General features: G+C 48.6%; 1 protein-coding gene across 1 annotated transcript in view; it reads right to left on the bottom strand.

Annotated features, from left to right (window-relative positions):
• MYRIP (myosin VIIA and Rab interacting protein) overlaps positions 1-21,755 on the bottom strand; it is a 153,825-nt gene that overhangs the window by 47,747 nt on the left and 84,323 nt on the right. The window contains 5 exon segments of the mRNA XM_032459177.1: positions 338-391; positions 393-419; positions 645-742; positions 2,397-2,477; positions 7,894-8,030. Coding sequence (XP_032315068.1) covers positions 338-391; positions 393-419; positions 645-742; positions 2,397-2,477; positions 7,894-8,030 — 397 coding nt within the window.

The following is a 21,755-nucleotide window of genomic DNA, read 5'->3' on the forward strand; positions in this document are numbered from 1 at the left end:
GATGGCAGAGCTGCTCCAGCAAGAGACTATTTGAGAAGACAAGCACACACACACACACACACACAGCCTAGGACACAGGAAGCCAGTGAGCTTACTCAGTGCTGAGTTCCCGGCTCCTCACCCACCAGCTCAGTCCCTAAAGGCAACCACGTTCACAACGCTCAGCATGTGCGGGGCAAGGCAATCTTGTGCATTAGCCCCCAGAGACAAAAGGCGAAAAGGAGGAGGCACAGAACAAACAGTGCCCAAGACCACAGCGGTGGCTCCTCTGCTCCCCAGAGGCCCTGGTCTGGGCCGGGGCCGCATTCCAGCCATCAGGAAGCCAGGGCCCACCCACCTTCTGCAGGATGGTTGTGGCCAGCTCCTCAGTCAGCTCCTCCTTGTGGTCCCTGCAGGTAACTGGCCTCGTTCTGCTTGTCCTGTGGAGGGAGGCAGGGGAATGGAGGGAGCTGTGGCTGGGGGGGGGGGGGGGGCTGTGATCTCTTTTTTGGGATCCTGGCCACCAGGGCAGGGGGAGGTCGGGCAAGGCTCTCGTCAAGGAAGGCTATCGTGACGTCGGTCTCCCGACAACTTTCTCCTGGTAGCTGGGACCCCACCCACACCTCCCCCTGGAAAGGAGTGGCCACAGGGAGGGGCGGGCATACCAGGCTGTCCCCGTAGGCTTCTGCTTTGCAAATTGCTTCCTCGATGGCCTCTTCAGCCACCCGGAGGGCAACAGCCAATGTGTCCATCATGCTATGTCCTAGACGGGAAATGGAACACAGACCACTTTCTGAAAGGCAAGGACAAGTCAAATGATTGTCCCACCTGAAGCTCTTCTGCTTCAATCTTTAGGGGCCCTGCGACACTTCCACAGGCAGGCTTGCCAGGGACACAAGCCGCTCCCCATCTCCTCTGCCTCAGTGCCTCCCGCCCGACAGTCGCATCCCTGCCCTGCGACCTGTGATTCTCTGAGAGCTGCTGCCTCTTTCCTCACGACTCCATTACCTCATGCCTCCTCCCTCTGGTCCCCTGCTTCATAACTGAGCTGTTTCCCAAGGACCCCAAGGGTTCTTCTTCTGGAAAACCTCTTCAGAGCCCCTCTCCCTTGTGCCTGCCTTGGCTGGATGTCCATCCGAGGTTCTGGGCCTGCTGCCTTCACAGCCAGAAAGGCTCCGCCCCTGACCCCTCCCACAGGTCACCTCAGAGAGCAAGGCGTGACCACCGTCACTGAGCACAGCTCCGCAGACGGAGCAGCTGAAAGACGTCTGGACAAAAGGACTCAAGAGAAGGAAGTAACGATTCTTCATCTACTTCCTCAGATACATTAGATGCACAAACTAAGGCATAATATGTATCACTGTGACGACAGAGGAAACTTGTGAATCTTCTAAGGGCTGTGCTTATGGTTTTAACAGAAATACATAATCCATGGAAGAATTTCCTAGGCTCTAAATCAATACCAACAACACGGGCCAATCTGGCCGAGCTTAACCACGTACAGGACCACAATTGATCCTTACAACAACCCATTGAGGGGCACCATTTTATACATGAGTGAACTGAAGCACAGAGAGGTCAAACAACCTGCCCGATGTCACACAGCGAGACAGTAACGAGAGCTGAGGTTCGAATTCAGGATTCTCTGTCTCTAAGTCCTATGTTTTAAACCACAAAAGTGAGATAAATACAAGCCAACATGCTTTAAAAAAGAATGCTATCTACGTAGAGAACTGAATCACTTTGCTGTGCACCTGAAACTAACATAACATTGTAAATCAACTATACTCCAATAAAAAAAATTGTTTTGAAATGCTGTCATGTATTTAGTGAACTTATTTTTTGCATACAGCAACAAATGGGAGGAAGTGCTCCCAAGTCAAAGGACTTCCACAGGTGACAAAATCCTTTTTGGAGCCAAGTACTTGAAAGAGTGCTGCTTCCTGGATTTTTGCTTCTTACTTGAAAGTGACAATTTTCATCATTTCTCTTGTTTCAACCCCAGGAGCCCAACTCCCGTCAGGGGCAAGAACAGAGGTCTGCAGGGCTGCTTGCCCACGTCTTCCTTCCCCGATTTCAGCCTGCCGTTTCCATTTATAATCTAGTCATGCATTATTTAACACGTGCAAATCTCCTGAAAGCAGCCTCAGATTCTTTGTAGAATGAGACAAGGTGTAAACATATCAACTCATTAATTAATCAACTCTTTAATTAAAAAACCCAATTCAAGCTTCTTAAGTTCCTAAAGGCACACATGTGGACAGAAACTGACGTTTGGCAAACATCATAAAATCTCCCAAACCAACCCAGCAAAAGTCAAAGCCATTTATTTCGCCAGGCAGCTGCAGAGGATGTCACAGGCCGGCTGTGACAGTCCTCCAACCTCCGATTAGATGTAAACTCTTAAACAACCTTACCTTCTGACTGCCTATAAAATGTTGAGTCACTGCCTGAAATACTTCCTTCATTCTCCAGGTTTGCCTCAAAAAAACTTCCTCCTAGAAGAGAGAGACAGAGAGATGGAGAAGATAAAAGATGATTCCAGGTCCTCAGTGAGCCCGAGGCACGGAGCCAGTGACCGGCAGACCCCCATGGCCCACTCTGGTTGTTAGCCTCGCACACGGGGGTAGGGAATCACTGGGCTCCACAACAATGCTACCCATTTTGACCAATCACATTTGTCTTCTCATGCTGACTCCTGGTGTAGCTCTGCTGCCACCCCCAGCCTCTGCCAGAGCCTTCTCAGAGATGCTCGATATGGAATCCAACATGGAAGAAACAGATTGAAGTCTGAGAGAGAGGAGGTCATTTCCTGGACCTGCACGTTATTAGCTGTCCAATCTTGATCGAGTTACTCAACCTGACACTTGACTTCCTTACTAGAAAAACTGTGATCATGAGAGCACTGTCCTCAGGATGGGCGATGAAACACTGCATGCTGGCCTTCAGCTGCTGCCCATGGCATCAAACAGCTGCCTTTAGTCAGTGAGTTAACTGTAACTAGCAGTTCACAGAAACAAACCCAGAGTGAGACAAGGTAATCCGTGGCATTTGACGTCTTAAGGCCCCACTGCCTCTTCTCTGTTCTTACCTTAGTTGAACACACACCCTAGTCTTAGTTCCAGGCTGGAAAGAGCAGTTGGCTAAGCTCTTTTTAAGTTGGGGATCTACCATCTGTGTTAACATATTAATTCACCAAATGAGATCTTTGATGATGTGGAGGTGTGGATGACGGCCCTTTCCTTTTTAAATCACTGCATTGTATCCACAGTGTCCAAGACACCACCGAGGCAACAGGGAACTCAAAAAAATTTGTTGAATTAGATGCTGGTGGAAAACACTGTTTGATAGAACCAAGAGAATAAATGTGCGTCTACGAGTCTTAGCTCAAAAGGGGGAAATGTCATTGATGCCAAGTCAAACTAAGCAGCAGTCCTTCGATACACAGAACACAGCCGGGCTTCCCTGGATGGGTGGGCACGGGGCTGCTGTGCGGGAGCCCCAGGGGAACTGCCGCAGGCACCTGCAGCGGGGTCAGCAGGCTGCCGCCTTCATGAAGCCGACCGTTAGTGTGCAGCCCGTCGTGGGGACTCAGTCTGACCATATACCATTCTGTGTTTGCGGTTTTTGACCAAGCTTTCAAAAGACCTCAAGTTCACTTATTCTGTGAATGTAAGGAAGTGACTTCGTCTTCCTGGGTCTCTGTTTCCTCACTTATAAAATAAGGCTTCAGGATAAGTCATCACCTCAGTTTCCAGGCTGTACATCTAAGTGCAAATATTTCACTCTGGCATGGCTGTATGTAGCATCCATTCATGCACCCAGCAACCATTCCATGGGAACCCAGAAGGTGCCCAGCCCTGGGCTGGGTGTTAGGGTGTAGGGGTGAGCAAAGCCAGAAATCCTCACTGCCTTGATAATCTTGATAGTCTAGTGGGTGAGAATTCACTAACCAAATATTTTACATAAATAAATATAAAATTACAGGTATGTTGAGCACTCTGATTGGGTGGCTCACAGGATGGGGAAAGTGTTCGGCAGGGAAGACTGACCTAGCCAGCGAGTGACCAGCCGAAGGGGTGTGGGGATGGGAGGAAGTCCAGGGCAGAGCCAGCAGCTTGCACAGGGACCGGCAGTGGGGAGAGCAGGGTGCATCTTAAGAGCTAAACCAGAGGCAGTGGGGCTGGGCTGCAGGGAGGAGAGGGAGCCTGGGGTGAGAGGACCTGAGGGCAGACCACGCAGGTCACGCGGCCACATCAGTGTTCCAATCTTTGTCCCAACAGCCACCTGAAGCCAGTAAAGCCTCCACAGGGGTGATCTGGTCAGGTGGGTGCTGGCTGCTGTGTGGAGGACAGCCCGGAGGAGTGACAGGGTGGGTGTTGAAGGAGGAAGCGGTGGGTGCGGCCTGCCCTCTGGAGTGTCCCCTGTGATGGAAAAGAGGTGGCAGGGCGGCAGCGGAGGAAAATGCGCAGTCCAGGAAGGGCTCAGGAAACGGGAGAGACGGGGCGTGTTTACAAATCAATAGGAAGGAACCAGCTGAGAGAGAGGCTGAACAGGCAAGAAGGAAGGGCTGAGTGACCTTGAGACCTTCGTGGAAGGTGACGGGGATCAGATGCAGAGGGGCACACGGTCTGTCCTGCGAAGGAGGCGGTGAGGCCGTCTGCAGAGACTGGGGAGTGTGAGGAGAGAGGAGACCGGAAAGCACCTTTGGGAGACTGAGCTGACCAAGACAAGCTCTGGTTTTGCACGACTATACATCTTCTCATAAAACAACTCTCCCTGCGTCCCTTTAAATTCATAAGTGGGAGCTTCTGTGCTGTTTAGGATGATGGGATTTTTTCCAAGGATGGAAAGCCACTGAACTGTTCTGGAAAGCACTGACAGAACAGCAGTCAGATCACTATCAAGTCAGATCTTTCAAGAGCTGGAGGAGCCTCCGATTTCGCATGACTCAGCACTTTTCAAAGAGCATGCCTGCCAGTCAAATCCTACGTGAAAGATGTCAGAGCTCTTTTCAAGAATCGTGTCAGAAACAGACACATAATATTCATAAATAAAAGCAGGGTTTATTTTTCCCATTGTATTGATTCAATACTAAATAAAAGCACATATTATTTGTCAAACTGTCTAGGGATTAAGTCTATTAATAAGGGTGACTTTTATCTTTTCATGTACTGCTTCTTTTTAGAAGAGCTGTTTAAAATGTCATGCTGAATCTCAGGTAAGCCACGTGAGCATTCATTACCATTTATAAAATATGTATATAAAAAATATATATTTTATAAATCTATTTCCGTATTGATCTGACTTCTCCACTGGAACCTGGCTCTGAAACGGCAGGGTCTTGCCCATCTTGTCCCCCTGCCAACTCTTCACCCAGGTGTTCAATAAACATTTGCTGAAGGAATGAAGAAATCTTGGATTTATCTGACAAAATGAAAGGGTCTCTTTTCAGGCCTCACCTGGTCACCTGATACAGGTTGCAGGAGGAGGGAGCCAGCTGGGGAGAGCCGGGGAGGGACGGTGGCAGTGCCCGGGGTACCTGTGGTGAGTGCCCTGTAACGACTCTGTGAACTCAATAAATCTTCAATGAGCTGTGTGTGTTTCTGGCAAACTACCCTGGTCCATGCAGTGGAGATAAAAGGAGTTTTCTACTGAGAGTCCTGAAGCGGAGCACATGCCATGCACACGGCAGACCACATTCTGACCATCAAAATCCTGACACGAAGTACCCTCAGACAGAGCTAAAGATGGAACCATCTTCTTCGACTTGTAGTGAAGTTCTCACTGAGGATCCCAGTCTTGGTTGCGTCCTAAGATAACCTGGAGAGCTTTAAAAGATATCTGTACCAGGCCCACCTCCAGAGACTCGGAAGTAAGTGACAGGGGGTGGAAGATGATCTCTGCACTGTGAGTTGTTTCAAAGCTCCGGAGGTGAGTCTAACGTGGAGTCAGGACTGAGGACAGCAGATGACACCCATACTTGCTGGGTGGGAGGCAGAAGCCACCGCTGATGACTCCCCAGTCACCTAACACAACCAGGGGGCTACGTAAGCACCGGGAGGCTTCTCCACACTTGAGGTGTAACTCAGTTTTCGAGGGGGCATGTAGAATAAATCTTGTTGCACGATGTCGGCTTTACAGGTTTGCGTACTGTCATACCTACCTAGTTACAAGTTAGGCGTACCTAACCTGTCTCTTGCCTGCTCGTCTTCATGTTGGTCAAAAGGAAATTTTAGTTTAAATGGAAACAGGAATCATATTAGAGCAACTGGTTCCAGTGCTTCTAGGCAGTGTCTTGGGACCCACAAAATGCTTTCCAGATTGAAATGTGCAATAATGAGGACCTGAGAGGCGCCAGCCTTTAGGCCATGCTTTGGGAGCACAGAGATAAAGCAGCCACGGCCCCCGGCTGGTCCAGCAGGAGAGCAGCTTTGTAAACCATCACCTGAATGCAACGTGGTAAGCGCTGTGTCTAAAACCCAGAAGAAAGATGTGGTGAATCACAGACGGCCCGGGACCTAACTCTGCTGCAGTTGTGGCCAAGTCATTCCCAGCACACGAGTCTCCTTTGGAAATAACACCTGGAAATTCCAAAGCCTCTTGCTGGCCCCCCTGGCATGCATGTCCCCCAGCTCCACCTGTGGGGCCCGAGGGAGGAACAGGAAGAGGCCGGACTTGTGCTCTGTTTACAGGATTCTCCAATCGTGTCTGCTTCCCACCCCCATTCTGCACGAAGCAGTGGAGACCACCTATGAGATCTGAGTGTGGTGACATGTAAAGCAGATGTGAGGGTGACCCAGAGAGGAAAGAAAGGATGGGGTGCCACTGAGTGGACCAGTTCCATTCTGGAACTTTCTTGAGATCTCTCTTTGGGTTGAAAACCTATGGTGACCAGGATTACTTTTAAGCTTTCTTTCTTTTTGGCCTTCGTTCCTAGAGAAACATTTTTAGAAAAATCAGCAAAGAGAAGATAGAAATAGTATGTGGAAACCTTGAGGCCCCTGCTCTCTTAACTACAGGCTCCCTGAGTGGTTTGAAAGACAGAGATTCTAACGACCACCACCAAAGGCCCTAACGATCCTCTGTGTTTAACGTTTCCATCTTATTTCCCCCTTGTCTCAGTGGCTGGCGTGTTTTTAGAGAAGGCCCAACCGAAGACTTGATGGTGAATCCAACAATGAAAAAATAATGACAGTAAAAAAGCGCCCAATGGGATGGCTGAGATTTTTCCCCCTCCTTTTTGTGTCAGCAAAGTGATGAAAAAAATGCCTCTAGGCAGGAAAAAAAAAACCAGCCTCTTTCGGGAGGTCATGCTGTTCATATCCTGACAACAATTTCTTTCTTACTGCGGGTCTAATAGAAATAAAGAATATAATTTCTCATTCTAAATACACTGGTTGTCTTAAAAGCACAGGCAGAATTCATCCTTCATGCTTCCCAGGTGGACGCGGGTACTTTCCCCTCTCTCCCATTACATCAAACTCTGGGCCTGGTATGAACAGAATTTGGGAGCAGGCAGGAAGGTGCGGCTGGGGGCGCCTGTCTTCCGAGTGCAGACCTAGTCTACACAACCAAAGATGATTTTCCAATGTTTTAACCATTAGGGAAAGATGATTACAAATCTTTACTTTCTCGGGATTTGGAATTGAAATGCCTACAATATACCAGAGCACTCTGGTCCTCCCAGCTCCTAACAGACCCAGCCCAGCGGAGATGCTGGAACTAAAAGACTCAAAACTTCACAGAATCTTCGGTAGGTGGTCTTCTATTTCTGCTCCTCATTAGACCCAGATATTTAGGCAACTATTTCTGTCCTGGGTGAGTGTGCCGCAGTGCACAGGGCCTCCCAGCCAGGACTTCTCCTATCCCGCCAGCCCCCAAGGACTCGCAGGTGGCCGGCGGCTGGTGTACCTTGGACGTCGAAGCACACTCCGCTCTCCAGCCGGTGCTTCCTGTACAGGTTCTTCAGGACCTTGGCACTGCCAAAGCGTTTGAAGCGGCTCTTCACGTTACTGTAGAACCATTCCAGAGACTGGGTCCGGAGAACCCTGAGGACGGCACAGAATTAGACAACGCAAAATGAGAATTAGGAAGCAGACTGATGACGTGGAGGCTTGCAAAAGTTGCCACAATACTTTGCAGCTCCTTCCATCAAGATGTGGAGTTTATTTCTCTACTCCCTGAATCTGGGCTGGCCTTGTGACTTATGCCCTCGTGACCATGGAGACCGGTGGAAGTGATGCTGTGTGAGTCCTGAGCCTGGCAGCATCCTCTCTTCCTGCTCATGGAAGTCCTGCAACCCATCACCACGTGAACAAGCTCAAGTTAGCCTCTGGGACGATGAGAGACACTTGGCCCCATCACCCGTCTTGCCCCAGCCAATTGGCAGCCAGCCAGCCCGGAGATAGGTGAGTGAGGCCACCGACTGCCAGTTGCCTGGAGATGCAGCAGTGACCTCGGTAAGACCAGCAGAAGAAGCGGGTACCCGAGTTCATCCCAAGAGCAAGCTGATAAACACTCACCATTTGACGCCACCAGCTGACACATCTGTTTAATAGCAAGCTTTGTATTTGACACTCTTACTGCATTAACGAACTCTCTAATTCGGCTTGGGGAAAACGAAAAGCACAAGTGAGGCTCTGTGGCAAAAAGTACGGTGGGGAAGCAGTTTCCTGGTGAGAGCTGTAACACCCGGTACAAAATGCTGACACGATTCTTCTCTTTTCCGCCTGGCAAGGACATATTTCTAGATCCCTCCCATTTTAGGAATAGCTTTTGTTGTTATTTTTCTTATGAATGTAAAAATGCGTACTCATTTAAACAGTCTGGAAAAGCAAAAATGAATAGAAATGCTTCTAATTCAATGCTCTTCCTCCCCAGATGCCAGTGCAATGTGGGGAGACAGCCCAGGGGAAGGAAATCTCTAGAAACGAAGAATGGAGGGGAGGGGGGAGTCAGAGATTTTGACAGATTTCTGGAAAACTGAGAGTGAGTGATAGGATCAAGGTGACAGAGAAAGCTGTCCTCCAAATCAGACAGAAGAGCTGGGACTTACAGGCCAAGAGGTCCCCTTCGGAGCTGGCTGGTGCAGAGAGGCCTGCATTATGAGAGAGTGCTCACAGAACTCACAAAGTTTAATAGCTTTGTTATCACATCAACACCACTGAGGCCACTGGGCCCCCATCCTTATCCCAAACAAATGGACAGTGGGTCCAAGGATGCTTTGTTCTGGGTCAGAAATAGAAAGCAGCTCTCTGATAAAACTGAACAATCCGCTAGAGGAGGCTGAGGGCTTCAGTACAGGGGTTACCACCTGGCAGCGAAGCCCTTTTTGTTTGGCATTGGGGGAGCCCCCAGTGCCTGCCTCACCAGATCCTATCCGTGGACCCCAAAGCCAAGCCTGCCAGTTGCCCAACTAACAAACGTGGAGCTCTCTGCACCAAAGTCACCCCCTTGGGAGGCCTTCCCCGACCACCATAAAAACACCCAAAAAACTCCCCGCCCACCACGACGCCAACACATCTCCTATGTTCTTCGTCTCATTTTCCCTCCCCGCATTTCTACACAGTGCTTCTCTGTACCAGATGCTGAATTTTATGGAATCCATTATTTATAAGATAACCAATACATTAGTATATCAATTAACAATTAATTATTAAACTGTTTATTATCTATTTCCTGTTTCCAGTGGAACATAAGCTCACGGAAGATAGGTCTTTTTCCCACTCCTGTATCCCAGGTGCCTAGGGCTGCAGTGCACGTAGGAGACACTCAATAAAGTCCGGTAAGGGATGGGGGGACACAGGCTTAGACCTGTTTTTTTCCACTTAATATTCCTGATTGACTCTAACGTTGACTAGTCCTCCCTCACAGCGTTTTCAGTAGCCCCAGAGCTCTCCATAGCACGAACACAGCCTGCTTTATGTCACTGGTCTCTTGTCTCTGGACACTGACTGCGTCCATTTCCTTTGCTGCCAAGGACAACAACTGTGTGATGCCTGTGCTGGCAGCTAAATGCCATGGATCCTACAGGCAGAATCGCGGGGTTCAAAGACGTTAGTCTTTCGGAAAGCTTGTACCAGTGTCACTCCTCACCCGCAGTGTGAGAGTTTAAAGCCCTCAGAGGGGCCTCCCGCGGGGAAGGAACCCCTGACGGAGTGAGTGGCCCGTCGCTCCTCATAGCAAAGCCCACGTCTGGCCCCCCGAGTGCAGCAACGGAAGGAGCCAGAAGGGCGGGAGGCAAACATCACCTCCTCCGCTCCAGTCTGGTGGCCAAGATAGCAGTTAGAGGCTTGTCTTCATGGAGGGAGAGAGACAGCTATAGAACAGTATACCAAATGTAGCGTCCTTTTATATAAAACTGTGCTGTTGTCACCGGTATCATTACCATTAATAGAAATGAATACAGCTGTTTATTTGCGTGCTTGCTGTCTTAGGCACTGTGCCAAAAGCTTATTATTTAATTCTTACATTGAGTAAGAGCATGGGGGCTGGGAAGGTTGGGATTGGCTCTGATTTACGAGAATTCATTTTTTAAAGTTTTTTTTGGGGGGACGGGTAGGTAATAAGGTTTACTTACTTATTTTTGGAGGAGGCACTGGGGATTGAACCCAGGACCTCATGCATGCTATGCATGTGCTCTACCACTGAGCTACACCCTCCCCCTGATTTATGAGAATTCTTGATATGCTGTGTAAATGGGCACTTTGTTGTTATATACATGCTTGTTCATTTTTGGTAGACTGCAAATGTCTCCCGCCTTTATCTTATCACTTGTCTTGTGACCTTACTTTTGGTATGTTTTGTCTTGCAGAAAATTTTAAATTTTATGTGGTCAAAATGGTTACCATTTCTTTTTCCTTTAAGTTTTATGGGCTTCATATATTTCCCAGAAAGACTGCTTCCACAAGAGGATTATAATAGTAAATTCTCCCACGGATTCTTCTAATACTTTCGTATTTTTACTTTTAACATTTCGATCCCTGAACCATCTGGAATTTATTTTGATGTAAATTGGGATTTAACTTTTATTTTTTTCCAAAAGGGTAACCAGTTGTCCCAGCATTATTTATTGAATAACCACCCCAGATGGCCCTGAAATGACACTTACATCATCTACTAAATCTCCCCATGGATCTGGGGGTCTGTTTCCAGGCTTTCTTTTCTTTCCTGTTGTTCTAAAGGTCCACTCGGGGGGAGGATGTAGCTCAGTGGTAGAGTGTGTGCCTGGCATGCATGAGGTCCTGGGTTCAGTTCCCAGCACCTCCATTAAAAATTTGAAAATTAAAATAAATAAATAAACCTAATTCCCCTCCCCGAAAGAAGTCATAAAAAAATAAATAATAAAGGTCCATTCATATAGCAGGACCAAGCTCTTTTCATGATTGTAGTTTTATAATAGATTTCAATATCTGGTAGGGCTTCTAACCCTTGATTTCAGAGGGAAAAGCCTGTTCTCAGGTTTGTACAGCAGACGTAAAATCGGCCACGTGGATTACGAGGCCACCTGTTCAGAAACAGAAAGGGCAACTGGTGGCCACTCAGCACCTCGTGACACTCAGCCCGGCTCACATTTCTAACATTCATTTTACTGGACAGAAGGTCCTCCCAGAGGCACAAAAACTTGGGCTGAAGAGGGCAGTAAACAAAAGATCTGAGGATTTAGTCTTAGCTTTAGAGAAATCTCTTTCCATCCTTTCCTGGAGATGGACAGTTATGTTGTGGCTGCTGTGTGAACGCCCAAGCTTAACCAATGAAATCTCCAAGAACGCATGTCTCATCAGTTGCTGTTCCAAAAGTCTGTGTGTATGCTTAGCCTGGAATAAGTCAATGTCCTTAAATTCAGATGCGACTTTCCCACTCGCTGCAGGAATAAACTAAGGGGTCCAGGCACAGATTCAGAGACGGCATGTGTGCAGGGGAGGCAGCCACGCCTGTAACACACTCATCACGTCAGGTTTCTCTTTTCCCAGCAGAAGAACAGAACTCAACCTGTTTCTGTAAAGCAGTCAATAAAAAGAGAAGAAATGCTTTTTTCCCCCATATTTTTGGGACCAAAAGTTCAAAACATCCTTTAAAATTCATTCCTTAACGTTTGCACAGCTATTCATACACAAAATGCTGAAAACTTATGCACAAATTAAGACAAAAATGACTCACTTCTGCTAGAAGACACCAAGGACAATGACCAGGCAGCCTATAACGAATGGATCACAGTAAATAATCAGTAATAGTAAGCCATGAAAAGGGAAGTCAGTATCGCTTAGTTATGAAAATTACCAGAAACAGTGGTTTTCTTTCTGCCAAATTCTTCTACCCAGACTTAGTTCAAGTATTTTGAAAGAGAATTAAATGCCAGGACCCAGGTAACGGAGGCCCCAAATCTTCACTCCGTGTTCTCATGGCCACAGAAGCCCAAAGACAGAGGATGAACCAGGAATCCTTCTTAGGAAGACACAGCATTCCTGGCAGAGAGCTGTCAGGAGTGAAGGAACAGACCCATCGCCTGTTTCCTTTACCAGCTCCAGAAGGGAGGTGACAGAGAGCTATGAAATCTCAGACAAACAAGTAGAGAAAACTCATCCACACGTGTGCGACGGGGAGGGAGAGGGACCAAAGCTCATTTCAAGCTGCCCAATTTAATTAAACTTGGTGGAGGAAATGTCACGTGAATTCTTACTTTGTTTTTCTTTTCTTGCTTTGCAAATTCAAGATCCTGCATTATAGAAAAACCCAAGACATGGTTTTGTCTTGTGATTTCTCATCATTCTGACAACCCGGTTTGCTTGGCTGAATGTTCTCAACACAAGCATGCCTCCCACAGCAGCGAGAGACTGGACGGGGGAGAAGGGAGGAAGGAATGGAAGAGAAATCTTCGGGTCTCTTCTGTCAGGCAAGTGGGCACACTTCCTCCCTGTGGTGCACAAGAGCAGATGTTTCGGCCCTTTCACGTGGACTGTACGTGTAAACAGAGCCACAGTGTGATGGACTGGACAAGACTGTCTGCCAGCTGAGCCCACAGCAAGTGATTTTGCTTCTAGGGGCCTCGGTGCCCTCATTAGTGCAATGGGCACCATCCCCATCCCTTACCCTGTTGAAAGAATCAAGGAGATCATGCTTGCAGTGGACCAAACCACGATACTTTGCATATTTACTAGCTCAAATACTAGTAGCATTTCACTGCAGAGCATTATTACTAATACGCTAAGCAAGCACAGACGTTTTTCTCAGACTACACTAACTCCAAAGGCGCAATCACAGAACATTTATTTGCAACCCCAGGCACTTGCTTAAAATGTACCCCCTGCAACGTTCCTCCTGTTCTGCTCTGAGTCCCCCTCCCTTCTACGTAGGCAGGGCAAATTCAGGCAGTTAGCAGGAAAGCAAGTTCTACTAAGAAGAGCTGCCTAACCACCCAGAAGAGCTGGTGATTCCAAATGCCAGTTCTAAACTGGGCTAATCTCTCCTCTGTCCAAAACCAATGTAGATTTTTCAGATGAGATTTCATTCCACCGCTGAGAAAACATGAGGTCTTGACTTGAAATTCCTGCTCAAATAGACACACACACACACACACACACAGAGGAAGGCAGCAGAACATTTGATAGGAAAGAACTGGGGAAGCTTCTCTCTACAGGATCTAGGAAGGATTTTGAAGGATGTGCTTATCCCTGTATTGCGAAATGGCAAGCAGAACATTCTGCAAGTCATCACAACAGCACCCATCTGTGTGTCAGTAAATACGCACGCTTCAGAATATTCATGAGGACCCAGGGCCCTCTGCTTACAGTGCACCACTGTTTATGAAGCACCTACTTAGAAAAAAAGCCTATGGATAAACTGAGGGTGCTAAGGAGGAAAGGAAGAAATTGGTTCTTTTTTGCCCACTGCCAACTAACTGCATCCTCTGCGGATGGGTCCCTTTCTTCCAGACAAATGCATGTGTGCAAAATTCTGCTTACATTTTCATGGAGTGGACTGCATCAGAAATGGGTTCTCTTCAAGATGCAGGATATCAATACAAATCTTGTAACGGGCAGACCTCACCCACTTTCTCATGCAAAAATCAATGGCCACTGACAAAAATGGGAACACATTCATATTCTGCAAATCAAACACGAAGTTAATGCACATCTGCTCAGATGGAAATCTCAAAAAAAACCCCTCAAAAAACAAAAAAACCCAAAAAACAAAAGGCTGCTGTTGTCCCTTGACTTGAAAAGTAAGCTGAAGCTGTGGAGTGGTTCAAATACAAGCCATCCAACCTGCCGAGCTATTAAGACTTGTCATCTGCAGGGTGGAAGTGCCAGGGAATCCGACTGAGGAGGGAGCACAGAAATGAGCCCAGGTCAGAGCTCGCAGGGCTGCGTGGACAGGTGAGAGCAGGTGAGGAACATCGAGATTCTCTCACAGCCTTCGGGCTGAGTCCCTTTAGTACCATTTCTGTTCTCGGTGAGTCACCGAGCTCATCCACGCCAAGGTCTGCACCACCCCCGTTGTCCATGCTGTCGGTAGTGGAGCACAAACCCCGTTTCCCCTGTCCCAGTGTGCACAGGAGTGTCCCCAGGCCTCTGCAGATTTCTTCTTCCTACAGAGCAGCTCTGGGCACCCCGCTGGGGGACCCGTCTTTCAGGAATGGGAATCGTGTGCATCTGCTACCAGTCCCCGCCTCCAGAATGGGAGCCTGGCCAGAGATCTTGTGTGGAGGTGGTCGGGGGTGAGGGGTATTTTATTTATCCACCACGGTGGACTTCAGTGCTTTGAACAGAAAGATCTACCCCATCTGTATAAAAAGCCAAAAATATCTCTCGAGAGAAGCCTTGAATAAACTACATACACTGCTTTGAGAGGGACCTTTAACAAAATGCTCACCAAAACTGAAACCACTGAACCAGGATTCAACTCAGCACCCCAGAACCCAGCTTCTGGAAAGTCTGCAGATTTTGGAGTCCTGGAGGGCATCACAACAGAGGGCAAAAGTACCCATTCTGGAGCCAGCCTGTCAGGTGTAAATCCTGACTCCCACTCTTTCTAGCTGTGAGACCTGGGGCCCGTTCCTTGACCTCACTTTCCTTAGTTTCCACATCTGTAAAATGGGTGCATTATACCTGGCTTTATGGAGTTGTGAGGGTAACTGACTGTTTGGAACAGTAACTCAGAATAAAAACAGAAGAAGCTCTCAATAATGTTAGCTATTCTACAGAAAAGGAATTTTCCTTTGCCACAGGGTTTATTTTGTTGCTGTTGGTAGTAGGATCCGTCTGCAAAGGCAGTGATTCAAGGCCCAGCCTCTGCAGAAGCTGGACGCTTCCATGGCAACCGATGAGCCTGTTTTCCTGGGTGCCGGCGGGGCCACTGATCCCAAGCCCCGGGGATGCAGAAAATGAGGAGTCAGGACGATGGCCTGGAGTGTCTGCTTCACCCAAACAGTGCACCGGGAGCTCTGCCACGCCGCACAGATGCTGCCTCTCAGAGTGGCCAGGTTTTTCTCACAGTTGTCACTGTGCCTGGCAAAGAAGGTTTTTATCATTTCAAAGATGTCAATGTCTTTACCCGATGCATCATCCTTGCCTGTGCCCTCAGCCCTTCTGCTCTGAGATGCAGGCTCTGGGAGAAGCTGCTGGGCTGAACCCCATTTCCCAGGGTGCTCTCTCAGCAGTTCCCCTGAGGCTTGTCCAGCACCCATCTATTCAGTCCTTGGCATGAAATCACGCAGAAATGCTGGCCTGGGATGGTCACCACCGTGGCCAGACCCACTAAAAACAATCTTTTATTTCTTTGGTCCCTTAGGGTTTTGTTGGAGGTTGAGCCAAACTTAGGGACTCAAAATCATTAACAGAGATCTCCCCATTGCTCTATCATGCCACCTTTGTCATGTGCTAAACATGACTTCGTCCTCACCGCAGCTCCCTTATTACCTGGCGAGGATTCAGGCCTGGGAGATGCACTTTAAGTCAGAAGAGACACATGGAAAATTCCTAGCCTAGAGGTCAGAGAGCTGGGTTTAGCCCAAGTGCAAGGTCCAATAAAGGGATTCAATCATAATATTATGGAATGCTTCCTCCCCCGCTTCCCTTCCAGCACATCAACAGGAGGCCAGTGCACTGTGGCCCAAGGAATAAAAGACAGACTGTATCCTAGGGAAGCCAAAGACAATGAGGGAGACAAAAACAAGGACAATCAAGGAGCCGAAGCCTCTCGCACTTGCAGCTGCAGCAAACAATGAACACAGCCCTAGTCCTAGATGCACTGACACAAAGTCCCTGCCACCTCTGCCACACAGTGGCTGTGTGACCAGACGCAGATCACTTCCCTTCTCTGACCACAGTTCTCTTATCTAAGGCATGCCACAAGAATGTGAGTCCAGTCTTCGAAGTTGGAATCCTTTTAGGATTTGACAGGCATCTGGGGGTGTATCCAGAGGTGAAAAGACCTGAGAACCCATGGAGGCCAAGCTTCAAAGGCTCAGGGGTCGCAGGTGTTGTCCAAAGGGCTGGAGAGAGAGAGAGAGAGAGAGAGAGAGAGAGAGAGAGAGAGAGAGAGAGAGAGAGAGTGTGTGTGTGTGTGTGTGTGTGTGTGTGTGTGTGTGTGTGTGTCTCACTGTGATCAAGGGGAGATGGACAGAGAGCCCAGGAAGGGTGCAGAGCGTCCTGAGGGGAGGACATCTTTGGGGTGCTGACCATGAACAGGCAGCAAAGACCCCAGGCAGGGTTTCTGAGTAAAGAATTAGTGGCCATTTCCATTTGCAGCAACATGGATGGACCTAGAGATGATCATACTAAGTGAAGTAAGTCAGACAGAGAAAGACAAATATCATGTATCACTCATATGTGGAATCTAAAAAATAATACAAATGGATTTATTTACAAAACAGAAACAGACTCACAGACACAGAAAACAAACTTATGGCTACCAAAGTGAAAAGCAGGGGATGGGGGATAAATTAGGAATTTGGGATTAGCAGATACATATTACTAGAGATAAACAACACAAAAGAGATACACCACGAGGACCTGCTGTACAGCACAGGGAACTATATTCAGTATCTTGTAATAACCTTTAATGGAAAAGAATCTGAAAAATACATATATCTATAACTGAATCACTTTGCTGTACATCTGAAACTAATACAATATTGTAAATCAATTACAGTTCAATAAAAATAAATAAATAAAAATGGCAAAAGAGTTACTGGCAGTTTCAAACCCTCAAGCCCCAAGAACGTGCCCCTTTGCGGTCCCACAGTGGCAGCGGCCACGTCCTCAGAACCAGCACAGACTAGCAGGTCGGGGAAAGGGAACGGATACACGGAGGGCACAAAAGACGCTGCAAGAACAGGGTCCACTTCCAGGCTTAACAGAGCCTCAGAAGAGCCATTTATAGCTTCTGAAATGCATTTTAACGGGTCTCTTTGCAGTGTCATCTCCTCCCAGGCAAGTTCAATCCTTGGCACCGTTACCAGGCAGTGAGTGGAAGGGGCAGACTTCTCTGGGCAACGTTAGCATGAAACCTTCCTTCCGGGAGGCTCCGGGAAGAAGAGCAACAATCCAGGCAGGGCGTTTACCTTGTCTGAATCCCCCCCACCCCTCCCCGGCCCCTGATGCCGCTCAGACAAGAGTCCTGCGGTCTGATTTGCAGAGCAAGCAGGCTGTTAGATGTGAGAGTTAGAAATGACAGCAAAACGCCCCGTGCCATGGCGCTGATACTCACTGAACCATCCTTGTCTATTATTTCAGATAAAATACAAGTTCACCAAGGATCTACTTAGCGACTGTCGGCTAAAATATGTGCCTAGTGATTTAAATCGAATGTGGGGAGGTCTGGGTTGTCCTTGGTTTGTCACATGGCCATTAAAACCGTGTTTGCAGAGAAAGATCATATTCTTTAATTTTTAAAAAGTGGCTGGCGTCACTTTTTTTTTTAAACCAGGATGGAGTATCTGGATCAGGAAGTCTAAACTCGGTGGTCTCACCCCAACAGCCATACCCCACTCTACCTGGTCTCCCCGTGAGGGCTGCCCCCTTCAGTGGCCCAACTGGGGAGACTCCCCAGGAGACCAGGCCAGAAAGCCTCACCGAGACCTGAACGAAGGGTCCAGAACCGCACAGGAGAGGGGAACACCGTGGGGACCACAGCTTGGATCAGCTCCCCAGCAGGCAGAGGCCTGCTTCCTGCTAGGGACCGCCAGTCTCCAGGGGCAGGTGCCACATACACGAGCTGACCTGCAGTTCACACCTGAGACACCACGACTGAAAGAAAAAAGAAGAATCCTCTTCAGTGCTTCCAGAAGGCTCACCCAAGCTGTCTGAGCGTTGATGTGGCACCTGCTTCAGCCTCCACAGCCCACCACACTAGAATACAACTCAGCCCAGCACGTCCTCAACAGACGTCCAGACAGGAGGCCTCCAGCAGTGGAGGTGGGCCGCCGCCACTCCAGGGTACGTGGGTCACGTCAGCCATCACCTCGTGGCCTCGCATTTCTGAAAGACATTTCTGAAACAGCCCTGGGCAGAGAAATGCATCAGCCAGCAGGTTTGATAGATGGTGAGTTAAAAATGAATGAAGCTGGTCAGCTGAGCTAGATTTTCATTTCCTAAAATTGAAACCCTATCCTACAATGCTTACAGTTGACTTGCTCTTGGAGACTAGAAACCATCCTTCAGCAGAAATGGTGACAGGACCAAGTCCAGCTGGTCTGCAAGGAGAACAGGCTCTCTGCACGACTTCAGCCTCACGCTCCACACCAGGTGGGAGCCTGTCATATTCAAAACAGATTCCTCTTTTTCCCCAACTGTCCTGGGAAGTCACACTGCCCTCTAAGTACAAGTGCCTGGTGCCTCCTAAACACAACCCACAAATGCTGCCTTTCACAACATTGGCAAGTTTCAGCCAGCACATCGGGCCAGCTCCTCACTGGCCAGCCCCCAGACGCTCTGAGGAATGTGTCACAGGGTCCCTAATCACTGTCTACCTCTCAGGAGGGGCCCAGAAATGTCAGGGATCTTGTACAAGGTCTCAAAGTTTACCACGCAAGAAAACAGCCTGATCAGACATAAAGCTGAGTATATTGATTTTCCTTGATGAGATTTTGAACGCAACAAGATTTCCTGGCATGCTTTTCAGCGTCTGGTAACACCATACTAGGTACTTATTAGGAGACCCTTGAGAGACATTGTCCCAAGGTCAAAAATAAAAGGATGGAGAGGAGCACTCTTACGTTATTGTCAGAGGTGCAGGTGGTATATCAGAAGTGACTTTCCTTGACCTTGTCCCACTGAAGCAGACTCACAGGCTCTCACACATCCACACACACCTTGGCTTGAAGACCCCACCTATAATTTTAAACAAGAAAACAGAAACCGACAGAAAGTGGTCTTTAGGGAAGCAAGTGCAATTCTGCATAAACACTGCCAAGGCCTTTGCAATACAGCAAGCTCAGAAACATCCAACAGAGAGGCGTTTCCCTCGGAACTAATGTATAAAAGCTTCGTGATGATGGTTACATTTCCAAGAACTGCGTAAAAATTCCAAGTCTCATGACCCCTTTTAGTTTGGTTTGCTTGTTTTGGCTCTTGTTAGGACTGATTTTTTTTTAAGCTACAGACAAGTCTAATAACCACTTTTAGCAGTTTGGCATACTCCAACCATGTCTAGGACCAAAATTTCCCTATTTTGTGAATACATCCCAGTCTCAGGCCCAGGAGAACATCTCGGAGATTTAAGAACCTGCATGGAAAGCTGCTAAGCTCAAAGATGATGTTTGAGGGCTCCCAACGCAAAAGGACGATGTTATAACGACTTGGCAAGCATCAACTTCTTCAGCTACAAAATTGGAATGGGTCCACATACCTCACCGATGGCTGAGAGGTTAAAGCCACATAATGCAAACAAAAATGCTTCTTAAATATGATAAGGTCCGGTTGCATTCTTATTAATGACCTAGACTCCAGTTTTGTGTTTAGGCATTAAGATGCTGACGGCCCCTGTTGCTCCCCCTGGAGGTCTACCTGGGAATGACACCAGCATCCATTCAGCTGACATCATAGCATCACTCCTAACTAACTCCTAAGTCTATCTGCGTCTTTCCATCCCCATGGCCACCACTGAGTCCAGGCCCCCGCCCCTGCCACAGATGACTGCAGAGGTCTCCATCCTGTCTCCCTGACTCCGGTTGCACCTTCTTCACACAGCATCCAGAGGCATCCTCCTAAAACATGATTCTGAGTACATCACACCTCTGCAGATGATGGCTGTCCTTTGTTCTCAAGATAAATGCAATAGGTCCGAGCGGGCGATGTGGAGCAGGGACCCGCGCTCCTGCCCAGCCCTAGCCCGGTCTACCCACTGGTGCAAAACAGGCTCTGGCTGCAGGACACTCTCAGGTCCCCTGGCTCACCCTCCAGGGCCTCGGCACTGCCTCCGGGTGCTGGATACAAACTCCACATGTCTACAGTTGGGACTTTCCGATCTTCCAGATCAGACTCTGAGCTCCCACAGGGTGGGGGCCTCTTCCTCTTGTTCCTGGAGACACCCTTCTCCACTCCAGTCAGTGTTCTGCTGGAGTGGAGACTTGTTCCGGCTGCAGGCAGCTGACTGTGAGCACCTCTCCCCAACTCAGCATTCAGAGATAACACGTGTTGGTAGCTCGAAAACAAATATGGTGGGAACATTTACATAATGGAAATTGGCAAATGCTACAAATCAAGCTTTTCTTTATCCCCGGAGAGCTGGTCGTCAAAAATTTACCAGGAAACCACTGACCCCACACCAGCCTTCTCACCTTGGCTTTTTAGCTTGCCACATTCATGCTGGACAAAGGTTCTCTGCACCAGAAGTAAAATCTGGTGTGTCGTGACGCCCTCCTTTCTTGAAGCAGACGTTTCAGTTTGTACTGTTGGATCTATGGTCTGCTTGCCTGGCTCACTCCCCAGTGATAGCGACAATAACAAAGCATCTATTGGTACTTACCACGGGCCAGCTGCTTGGCTGAGCACTGGCAGACGCCTCTCATTGGATCTTGTCCACAGTGCTGTGAGGCTGGAACTGTTATTACACTCATCTGACCCAGGAGGAAAGCCAGGCTTTGGATCCTGCCCACGGGGCCAGCATCAGAACCCAAGCCAACTCGGCTACATCACCTCACTCGGTCACTTCCCTGCTACCCTCCTGTGGCCCCTCGCCCCAGGGTCATGTCTCTGTGCAGGTCCAGCATGAGTCTCTGTGGTTGTTTTCATCCATGTAGCAGTGGCACAAGGGAACTTTGTTGATCACACCTTGGGACATCTTATGAATTCTGTAATGGCCCCCAGTTTTCATCCTGGGCTCGGGGCACGGGGCTGGCTTCCCCTGTCCCCATCCTAGAGCTCTGAATGCCAAATGACTTCAGTGCCCACCCTGATTGTCTCTTGCTGCTACACTCTTCCTTCCGGATTGAGGCTCCCAGGGGCCACAGCTGTCCACATCACTTCTCTGAACCTGGCCTTGGGAACGTTCACTGGAGGTCCACGGCAGTAGGTACTGGGCTGCCTCGTTTATTACTCCCGGCACCTCCCCCAACCAGCATCAGCTCCATTTGATGGATAGTAGTAGGCGGGGGAACAGCGCTAGAAAGGGGCCAAGCCAGGGTTTCCATATGATGGCAGGGCTGGCGTTCTTTCCACAACACCAGAGGTCCTGAGTGTAAGGCAGGGGACAGGCTTCTGCATGGCCAGAGGAGCCACTTCCCACTGCCATGTCCTGGCCCCTGGCCCACAGAGCAGTGGGCCCCGCCCTGG

This window comes from Camelus ferus, chromosome 17 (assembly GCF_009834535.1).
Source record: "Camelus ferus isolate YT-003-E chromosome 17, BCGSAC_Cfer_1.0, whole genome shotgun sequence".
NCBI lineage: Eukaryota > Metazoa > Chordata > Mammalia > Artiodactyla > Camelidae > Camelus > Camelus ferus.